Genomic DNA, 11,908 nt, shown 5'->3' with positions numbered 1-11,908 from the left:
GGTCATAATGATGCCTAACATCCACTTGCTCGGTCGGATCATTTTCATATGAAGACTCGAGGTAGATCTGCTGGCGTCACCAAACTTTGAAGTCCCTTTCCATTTCCCACTTTTACTGTTTATCTCTTTCGAACAGTTGTATTTATTTCAGACGAGTTTGTAGACTTCTAAATGCTCGTGTACTCGTGACTCCAAATTTCTGGGAGTAGAACCGTCGGGACCAATACTAGTATCTGCATAAGAAGTGCAGAAGTGTAGTATGAGTAGAACCGACACAATATACTCTGTAAGTGTCGAGCCTAACCTCGACAAGTTAGTGACGAGGCTATGACATCACACCTACATAAAAAGCTTTACAAATACATATAAAGCAGCAAAATAACAACAAAATGATAAATATTAATTTGGAGGGGACATGCGAAAGGGGAAAATACCATAAACATGACAAGTACGAAATAACGAACTAACATCTTTCGAATTAAGCAACAATGTGACCAAGTAAATTAACAAAATCGAAAATCAAATAAATCAATGATATGATAATGGCAATGCATCACCCTTCGTATTTTTACGCTCATCCTTACCATGCAATAATATGAATATAATGGCACGACATCACCCTTCGTGATTTTACTCTCGTCCTCACCATGTAAATAATATTAATGAAATGGCACGACATCACCCTTCGTGCTTTACTCTCATCCTCGCCATATAATAATATGAATAAAATGGCACGGGATCACCCTTCGTGCTTTTACTCTCGTCCTCACCATGTAATAATGTAAATCCGAATAATAAATAATGCGGGATATAATTTAACTTCAGATATGGTGCCATGATATCACACTTCAACTTCCAAAATATTCAACATCTTTAAAATAAGCAATAAATATGTAACTAATAATTAGAGAAGTAATAATCTAACCTAAGCATGGATAACATAATTAACGAAATAATATAATACAAAGAAAGAAGTTCCACCCGCATGCTTTTAATCCAATGAAAATGCGTAAGTACTCGTCACCTTACATAAACGTTGTCCTCACACATAAAACACATATCAAATAGACCAACAAGTCCTAATCCTTCAAGTCAAGGTTAACCACGATACTTACCTCACTCTGCAACCAAATTAATGCTCAATCCCGGTTTTACCTCTAGAATTAGCCTCCAAACCAATCAAATATAGCTCAAATAATTCAAAATAATCTTTAGAAACCACCCTTTTTTTGGAAAAAGTCAACAAAAGTCCATCCCGGGCCCGCTTGGTCAAAATTCGAGATTCGGACCAAAATCTAATTACCCACACCCCGAGTTGGTTATGTGATTAGTTTCAAAATCCGACCTCAATTTAAGGTCTAAATCTCAATTTCTCAAAATTTTTATTTCTACCTAAATCCCTAATTTCTACCATGAAAAAAAAGATTAAAGGTTAAAATCAATGCGTATTTATGAAAATGTAAGAAAACAAGTTAAAATCTACTAACCTATGAAGTTGGGATGAAAAACCTCATCAAAATCGCCTCTAGCCCGAGCCCAAATTTGAAAATGGTGAGAAATGGGATAATTCCCGATTATTGGACTGTTTAAAAGACTAGGCGTCAAGTGTTCATCGCGTTCGCGAGACACCTGACGTGATCGCGAAGCATTGAAGCCTGAATGGCCTTCTCCTTTGCAGAAAACCCCTCATGTTCGCGATGGTCTCATCCACTTGTCCTTCGCGTTCGCAAGTCTGGGCTCGCGCTCGCGTAGGGTAACGCTGCCTCCCCTAGAATTCCCCCTTGACCTATCGCGTTCACATGTGAACGGTCGCGTTCGCGAAGGACAATTCCCCAACTGCTTCGCGTTTGCGACCGGTTCTCCGTGTTCGCGTAGAAGAACATCCTCCCCTATCCCAGTTTTCCCTTCGCGATCGCGAAGCATAAAGCCTTAGACACCAGAAACAACAAAAACCAGTTCAAGTTCAGAATGGTCCATAGCCTATCTGAAATTCACCCGAGCCCCTTGGCTCTAAACCAAACATGCACACAAGTGTAACAACATCATACGAACTCGCTCGCACGATCAAAATACAAAAATAATAGCTAGAACAATGAATCGAACATCAGAATGCATGAAATTTTCAAAGAAAAGAATTTCCAAATTCACAACTGAGAGACCGAATCATATCAGATAGACTCCGTTTTGCACAAAAATTTGTAGACAAGTTTTAAATAGTAAAATAAACTTATACCAAGTTCCGAAACCGAATTTCGAACCCGATAACTATAAAGTCAACCTACGGTCAAGCTTCAAAAATCTTTAAACCTTCGAATTACTAGTTTTCAATAAATCGCGTCAAATTGGGACTTCCAAATTCAATTTCAGGCATATGCCCAAGTCCAAAATCATGATATGGACCAACCGGAATTGTCAAAATACCAATCTGAGATCGTTTACATAAAATGTTGACAATAGTCAATTCAATTCATTTTTATAGCTAAAAATGTTTCAACTTTTGACATAAAATTTTTTCGGAAAAGGACACGGGCTGCACACATTTATCAAGAAATACTAAACGGAGCTAATCGAGGTCGCAGGACATTGAAATAAGTGCTAGAACTCAAAATGACCTATCGGATCATCAAAGGTGGAGTGTCTCATATCTGTCGTTTTGGATATGCATTGTGGATTAGATCAATTATCCATATTTTTTTTTATAATATACTCCTAATTAATATTCTGTAATCACTATTTTTTTTTCCCTTGATTGGTCATAGCTTGGAGCAGAAAATACTTGTTTATATCCCTGTTTTACACCAAACTTTATTACTTTATTGTAGTTAGTGATAAATTAAATATTCATTCTCCGTGTCAATTTATGTGATGGTGTATGACTCGACATAAAGTTTAACAAAAAAAAGAAAAACTTTTTGAAACTTATGGTTTAATACAAATTATAGATACTTGTGCGACTGTATATCAATTCATTAAGGATAAAAAAGAAATTTTATAAAAAAATTATTTCTAAATAAGAAAAATTAAAAAGTGAAGAATCACGTAAATCGGGACAAAGAGAATATTATTTAAAATTATATGTAAACATCATTTATTATAATTTATTATTTGACGTAAACATGCAATAACGATAAGTGTTCTCCGTCCATCACATGCACCTCTATTTTTCTTTCTTCATGCTAGATGCGAGTCTGTTAGTGTCCTAAAAAGGTATTGTTTGATAGATTATTTGTTTTATGTTTTACCTCCGATAAACTAATCCTTTTTTTATAGGCTGCTGCTTATATGATGATAAATAGTTTCTACACTTTGTATTTAGGGGCGGCTCGACATAATATGGGGCTTAAGGCGAAAATAAAAGTGAGGCCTTAAATTTTTTAAATTTTTTTTCTGTTACTTCCTCCGTTCCAATTTATTTGAACTTGTTTGATTGGGCACGGAGTTTAAGAAAAAAATGAAGACTTTTGGAATTTGTGGTCCTAAACAAGTCCAAATGGGCCCAGAGTATTTATGTGGTTATAAAAGCTTTTCATTAAGGGTAGAGTTGTAACTTTAAACTAAATTGTTACCAAATTTAGAAAGGGTTCATTCTTTTTGGAACGGACCAAAAAAGAAATAGGTTTACATAAACTGAAATAGAGGGAGTATAATTTATCGAAATCTAAAGAAGTTATAATTAGTTTTAATTATTGCAGTGTCTAATAACCAATTTGTTTAATCTCTCTTGTGTTATCATTTTGAACTTTATTGATTTAGTCTTGAAAAATCTTTTTACCCGAGGCAACTGGTATAGAAATTGTTAATGGTAATTGAATTAACACTTTTTACCTGATTGATTTTGCCAATTAGAGTATTCTTCTACTTATACGGTTTCTCTTAGCACTTTTAATTCTAAAAATAAGTTGAAACAAATAATACTATAGTAACTACTTCCTCCATTTCAACTTATGTGAACCTATTTGACTAGACACGAAATTTAAGAAAAAATGAATTTATTTGGAATTTGTGGTCCTAAACAAGTCAAAAAAGGATCCAAAGTATTTGTATGGTTATAAAAGCTTCTCATTAAGGGTAAAATTATAAGTTTAAGCTAAATTATTTCCAAATTTGGGTCATTTTTTTTAACGGACCAAAAAGGAAATAGGTTCACATAAACTGAAACATAAGGAATACTCTGTTTCAAGAGTCATTCAATGTTAATGACGTATTTTAATAGTTACTTATCAAAGTAGCTTGAAAAATGTCTACAAATGCACTCAAAAAATTAAAAAAATTGTTCTAAACTAACATTGTAAGAAGATCGATTTAAGTTGGGACGAATTAAAGACAAGAAATAACTAGTAACTATAATGATGTATAAACTTTTAACTATAACTATTTTAACCAAATAATTTAAAAATTCTATCAATAGTGCATAATTATTAAATATTATATATATTATTTATTAATTTTGGGACCCTAAGTATTTTGGGGCCTTTAGGCTCCAGCCCGCCCCGTCTGTATTATAAGTTACTAACAGCAAATAAAGATATAGTAACACGTGATTATTGAAGAAGCAAAAGTTTACTCGTGCTGGCACACCTATAAATATGTGACACACATATAAGAGGGGTTGCTCTTATGGTAAACAATCTTCACTTCCAACCAAGAAGTTGTGAGTTCGAGTTTTCCCAAGAGCAAGATGGGAAGTTCTTGGAGGGAAGGATGCCGGGGGTCTATTTGGAAACAGCCTCTCTACCCTAGGGTAGGGGTAAAGTTTGTGTACACACCACCCTCCCCAAACCCTACTAAGTGGGATTATATAGATTCTAAAAATCAAAAGCTCCTCACACATACTTGAATGATTTTGTCTTTTATATACTGAAATTACAATGGAAATTTTAAGCTATCAATTTGCTTTAAAAAAAATACATATAACTATTCACAAAAAATAAATTTAATAACATGAAAAATAAATTACCTTGTAACAACATGTTACATACACCAACAAATTAAAAAAAAATCAATGTATTTTAAATCATATTAGAGTCATGCTTTGACACGTGGCCCATGTATATCGTCATCTACTATACCAAATCTAAATATCTTAATTTTATCATATGTTAGATATTATGAGTCATTTATATTCTCGTTTGTCAGCAACTATTTATCTTTGATTCTAATGGAGCTCCAATCTAAAGTATAGTGAAAAAAGATTTATAGAAAGTTACATTTGGATTTTTTTGGAATATCAATTTTGACACGTTAACATTGATTACACTTCACTACACTTCTTGGATAGTTGGATAAGTAAGTCCGCGTTAAGCCATCCTTAGAATTCCATTTTCAATCTAAAGTCGCAATCTTTTTTGAAGGAATGGAATAAGGGAAAGAGTAGACTAACCAAGAAAAGGGACAACAGATATACAAAAACAAAGACAAAAATTGAATATTATCCAGCATGGGGCAGGCCGAAAATTAAAGGCATAGGACATGCCAAGCAACTTCGGCGTGAATATGGCACTCCTTACCCCCAAAAGACCAACTATATAATGAAGAAAACCAAAGTCCAATCCTCGTCAACACTCACAAGAAGAACAAATTCACATTCATCCCAAGTCCTAGCTAAGAGAGTCAAAAAAAAAAAATGGCAACTTCCGCTTTCGGACAGTGCAATCTTCTACCTCGTACAACAACTACTATGAATCCCACACAACTGCAGTCTCCTCGTCAACTTTTCTCTTTGTCTTTCAACAGACAAAGCTTAATAACCTCTTCATCACGTGCACTATCAATGTTCACCCAATCTGAAGGTTTCAGTTCTGTAATTAATCAGAAACATTGTCGGGAGGAATATCAAAACCGGTTTCAAACATGTGCTGTTCGTGAGTTGACCGGTTCTGTTACCTCTACCCAAGGCCATCGCTTTGCTATTGTTGTTGCACGTTTCAATGATTTGATCACAAAGAAACTTTTGGAGGGAGCTTTACGCACTTTCAAGAGTTATAACTCAGAAGATGTTGATGTTGTGTGGGTTCCTGGCTGTTTTGAAATAGGATTGGCCGCACAGCAACTTGGAAAGTCACGAAAATATCAAGGGATACTGTGTATTGGAGCTGTAATAAGAGGTGATACGTCTCACTATGATGCTGTCGTTAATGCTACAACATCAGGAGTAGTTTCAGCAGGTCTAAATTCTGGAACGCCTTGCATATTTGGTGTTTTGACATGTGATACATTGGAGCAAGCTTTCGATCGCGCTGGTGGTAAGTGGGGAAACAAAGGTGCCGAAGCAGCGTTGACAGCTATTGAGATGGCGTCTTTGTTCCTCGAACCTTTAGAATAGCAAGGGAAAATTTTATTTTGTGTCTCATACAACTAGCAACTGGCACTAGTTGTATGAGGTAACTTTTTTGTCTCATAGTTTTGTGGATTCATATTTCTGTGGATCCAGAAGTGTAAGATTGAGGTCCAAAAATTTTTGAGACAAAAAGGAGTCTCATACAACTAGTGTAAGTTGTATGAGACACAAAATAAAACTTCTCGAATAGGAATGTCCCTCTCCTCTATTTAATTACCAGCATCTGTTTCAAATAAAGAAAGAGAATGTCCCTCTCCTCTATTTCTCAAGTGATGTCTAGCTACCCTTTTTGTTGAACATTTACCTATTTAACTGAGTACGGAGTTTAAAAAAAGATAGAAGACTTTTGAACTTGTGGTGTAAAATTAGGCACATATATTTTGTGTGGCTATAAATCATTGTATAAAGGTATATTGTTTCCAAATAAGGAAAGAGATCATTTTTTTTGGCACGGACCAAAAAAGAAATAGGTTCACATAAATTGAAACAGAGGGAGTATATGGTTTTCCATCAACAATACTCATTTCTTGTTGAGGCGAGGTCTACCGGAAATAGCCTCTCTATCTTCCCAAAATAGGGGTAAAGTTGGTGTATACATTACCCTCCCTAAATATATACATTACTCTCCCCAAATCCACGTGTGAGATTTCACTAGATTGTCCTCCTTGTTGTTTTCTGTCAACAATATAATGGACTAGTGCATGTTCTACCGACCAAATTACTGTTACATCACTTTTTTACCCCAAAAGATATATGTATGAATTGTAGGTTAAAAAGTTTTTCCACTTAAAGTGACAAACTTGAGTAGAGATTATTTATTTACAAAGTCGCGACTTAGAAATTTTTTGGGTGTTCCAAGTCGCATTTTATTTGAATTCCTAGTCATAGGAAGGTTTGACTCTATTATTATTGGTCTGCAAAAATAAAGTTCGGGTAAGAAATTCTGTCGACCGGGGAGAAGGTGTAAGACATTCCCTGAGTCCCGTAGTTCTAGCATGGTCGCTTATTGACTATAACATGGCTTGAATTAATTTTGGACAAACTGTGATTATTGATTTCCATGTTTTATCTATCCATTTTTATTCTTCATTATTGGAAATATTAAGGAATGTTTTGAATAATAAGATGTCATAACCACACTACGCAAGCGAATGCGTGATCGAGAAAAAATTTATTAATTTTGTCATAACAGCGTTATTCAAGCGAATCTGCAGTCATGACAAAGGATTATTAGTACGTTATTACTTTTGAAAAAAAAATATTACAATTGCGCTTTGAAAAAATTAATTTTGAAAATTATTAAGTATTACTAACGCGCTACGCAAGCGAATCCGCAGTTATGGCAAAAGATATATGTGAAGTTAAACATCACGCTACGCAAGTAAGTTCGTGAAGTTAAAGTGCGCCTACTAGTTGCCTAGCATTTAAATTAATTAACAAGATAGCTAAGTTACATAATTATTAAAAGAAAATATGATAAAGTAAAAAAAAAAAAATAGTCGAACAGCTTGTAACTGGAAACTTAGACCAGCTTTGTTTATTGGATTTAAAATGGCATTGGACCACTTTCTTTGTTATTGGAGCTGCTGGACCAATTTTATTATTTTGGCATTGTGCTGCCTTATTATTAAAAGGAATTTTCACCTTCTATAGTAAACCTTTACATCTTATTTATTATAAATAAATATCATTTTATAAAATTATATCCTATAGCTACCTTTTAGGTTTCCTACTGTTAAGCCATTAAATACGTTGTGAAATATTTCTCTCTCTCATACCTTCTATTCTCTCTCTCCCAATAACACCGGTATTGTATACAATTTTATTAAACTCACGTTCTCTCTCCACTATCTCTTTCTCAACCCAGTATCCTCCCTACAAATACAACCTCCAATTATCAACTAATTCATCTCCATTCTCTCTCTAAATTTTCAAAATTGTTTTCCCGAAAGAATTCCAAGCTGCCTGCACTTGATCCTCCTGACTAGATGTGTCACGAATCTATTATTACATCTAGCGAACAAAATCTGAAGGAGATCCAAGCCACGTGCATCGTCGTTTAATCCCATCATCAACTTTTTCATAATCTACTTGGAGAATACAGAAGGGATACAACAAACTACAACAATCAACACGCCTGCTTGTCTACAGCAAGTTGCAACAAACGCTCAAGCGGAACATCTATTTGCAAGTTCAGCAGCAAATACAGTTGCGGAATGACACATCGAAACAAGCTCAATTTGAGAAATTTCCGAAAGAATCAACAGTTTCACTGTTCGTTTTTAAATGTATTTAAATGTATTTCGATATAGTTGGATGTAGTTAGATGACTTTCACTGTTGTACTTATGAATGTGTTATATATTTCAAATACACATCTGTATTATACTGATAAATAGTTATTACAATGACTTTTACTATTTGTTTTTAGATGTATTTAGTTGTATTTAGATGTATTTACAAGACTTCCACTATTGTACTTATGAATATGTTATGTATTCCAAATACATGTATTCATCTAAAATGAGTACATGTTTTGAAAATCTACAGAACGATAGCAACAGAAAAAGGAGGGATTGAAAATCTAGAGATTGTTCTGTTTTGTGGTCTTTTTTGGCTGGAAAATCTTTTCTTTAACGTGAAATACAGACTGTGCATGTTATAATTGAGTTAGTTGAGTTATATTAGGAGTCTGTCGCGTTAATTGATTCACTTACCGTTTTAAACAGCTGAAAAGACCATTTATGCAATTTATGTTACTGTATTCACAAATACATCTCGCAAATACAGTCGAATACAATCGAATACAACCGTTGCTTAGCCAGATTCCCCTGTTTCATGCCAAGTTTTGCTACTGTATTCATCAATACAGTAGCTTAAATACATCGAATACGCTCTATAACAACTGAAAATATAGTTATATGAAGTAATTTAGTAAATGGTAGCTGTAGCTAGTTAATAATCACTAAACAATAGTGGTTTGTGAAAATTTCTCTTAAAAGGAATTTTTACCTCTCCCATATTTCACGCAGAGTTTTGCTACTGTATTCATTACTATATTCATGAATACAGTAGTTTAAATACATCGAATACACTCTATAACAACTAAAAACATAGCTATAGAAAATAATTTAGTAAATGGTAGCAATAGCTAGCTAATAACCACTAAACAATAGTGGTTTGTGAAAATTTCTCTTATTAAAAAGCAAATGGGCCTGCTAGCATGCTTATATTAAAAATGGATCAGTTAGGTTATTAGGGAAATGGGCTTAGCAAAAATTATTTAAAGAAAAATAGATCGGCTGAATTATCTTGTTTATGGGCGTGGTGAATTTGATCTCATTTGGCCCAAAAAAAACCTGTAATTTTTAGTTTACTAATACAACCCAACAAGATTAGTTATGTGTAACGACTCGATCGGTCGTTTTAAGCTTTTGCATTTTGCTCGCCAGTTCTCGGACATGACTAACCCCGTGTGCTGTATTATGACTTATGATAAATCGTCAGTTTTGGTTTTCAGCGTAATCGGAATGAATTTTGAAGAATAGTTCTCAGTTTGAAGCTTAAAAATTTGAAATGTTTGACCAAGTTTTGACTTGTTAGTATATGATCTCAGATTGGAAATTTTTTGATTTGGTTAGCTCCGTTAGGTTATTTTGGACTTATGAGCGTGATCGGAATGTATTTTGGAGGTCCGTGAAAGGTTTAGGCTTGAATTCGCAAAATTGAAAAATTGGCATTTTCTGGTTGGTAGTGAAAATTTTGATATCGAGGTCGGAATGGAATTTCGAAAATTGGAGTAGGTCCGTTGTGTCATTTGTGACGTGTGTGCAAAATTTCAAGTCATTCGGACAAGGTTTGATAGACTTTTTGATCGAATGCGGAATTTGGAAGTTTTGAAATTATTAGGCTTGAATTCGAGGGTGATTTGATGTTTGATGTTGTTTTGAGCGTTCCGAAGGTTGAAACAAGTTTGAATGATGATATGGGTTATGTTAGCATGTTTGGTTGAGGTCCCGAGGGCCTCGGGTGTGTTTCAGGTGGTTAACGGATCAATTATTGGTTTTAGAAGTTGGCAGATTTTCTGGTATTTTGTTGCAAAGAAATCCTTCTTTGCGTTCGCGAAAGGGATCTCGCGTTCGCGAAGGTTTAATGAGAGGGTCAGTCAAGTTGTTCTTTGCGTTCGTGATGTAGGTCCAACGTCCGTGAAGATGTATGAGTTTAAGGCTACGCATTCGCGGCCTGGGCCTCGCGTTCGCGTAGAGTCTATGGTCATGTGGAGTTCAGGCAATTAAGCCTACGCGTTCAAGATTGGTGTTCTGCGTTCGTGTAGGGTCGAGCTGTGTGGTCATCGCATTCGCGGGTACCCCCTCGCGTTCGCGAAGGAGAGAATTTTGGTCAGAGAAGCTTTGTGCTTCGCGAACGCGAGGGTGCTGCCGCGTTCGTGATGAAGAAAATATCTGGGAAGTCAGATTTTATTTGGAAATCGAGGGTTTATGTCCAATATCATAAAATCCATTAGAGAGCTCGGGAGAAGGTGAAATTTGAGGAGATTTTCAATGGAGCAATTGTGGTAAGTATTCTTCACTCATATTTGGTTTAATTCCATGATTTAGTCTTGAATTTCATCATTTAATTTGAGAAATTAGAGTGGAAGTTGGGGAAAAATGGAAGAAAAGTTTGAAAATTCTTTAGGGGATTTGAATGGGCATTTGATGTCGGATTTTGATGATTTTGGTATGTATAGACTCATGAGAGGATAAGGATTCTTTGATGTAATTTTTATCGGATTTCGAGACGTGGGATCGGGGGTCGGGTTCGTCCAATTTCGGGATTTTTGATGTAAATTGGTTATTTTCGAGTGGGCTTCGTTCCCTTAGCATATTTTGATGGTATAAATATGTATTTGGTTAGATTTGGAAACCGAGTCGAGAGGCAAGGGCATCGCAGGCTAGAGTTTGGACCGGATTGAGTTAAATAATGATTGTAAATATTTGTCCTAAGGATATAAAAACCCGGATTTCACATCGTTGTGCTATTTTGAGGTGACGCACATGCTAGACGACGAGCGTGAGGTCATGCACCGTTGGGGATTTTGACTTAGTCCATCCCGTATGACTGTTAAACCGCGTATTTGATTGAAAACGGTTTGCTATCATTGTGTTTTGGAAGGTGTTATTATGTTTTAGGGTGAATGTCATATTTGGCCCTCGTGCCAACTGTTTTGGACCCTTAGGGGATTTTTACTACTATTCTTCACTGTTTTGACTTCATATTTGTACTCAGTCATGCTGTATTCTACTATTTTTATAACTCAGCCATATTTACTCTGTTTTGACATTTTAAATGATATTTTGGGCAAAGCATCATGTTTTACTGTTGCCCGAGTGGCTTGAGGGATTTCTGGCTGAGTGAGGCCGAGGGCCTGTGTTGTGAAGATATTATGGGATCGGTCGTTTTGAGCTTTTACACCTGGCTTGTCAGTTCTCGTGCATGACTTGCCCCGTGTGATGGATTATGACTTATGTAAATCGTTGGTTTTGGTTTTCAAGGTAATCAGAACGAATTTGGA

The 11,908-nt window shown here is 35.3% G+C and overlaps 1 protein-coding gene across 1 annotated transcript; it reads left to right on the top strand.

Moving 5' to 3' along the window:
* The first annotated feature begins 5,577 nt into the window (after positions 1–5,577).
* LOC104231785 (6,7-dimethyl-8-ribityllumazine synthase, chloroplastic-like) lies at positions 5,578–6,781 on the top strand. The gene has a single exon (XM_009784840.2). It carries the CDS (start codon positions 5,624–5,626, stop codon positions 6,320–6,322), a length of 699 nt encoding a protein of 232 aa, XP_009783142.1. The 5' UTR covers positions 5,578–5,623; the 3' UTR covers positions 6,323–6,781.
* Positions 6,782–11,908: the final 5,127 nt, after the last annotated feature.

This window comes from Nicotiana sylvestris, chromosome 10, assembly GCF_000393655.2.
Source record: "Nicotiana sylvestris chromosome 10, ASM39365v2, whole genome shotgun sequence".
Lineage (NCBI taxonomy): Eukaryota > Viridiplantae > Streptophyta > Magnoliopsida > Solanales > Solanaceae > Nicotiana > Nicotiana sylvestris.
The sequence above is the reverse complement of the archived record's forward strand: the minus strand, read 5'-3'. Positions and strand labels throughout refer to the sequence as shown.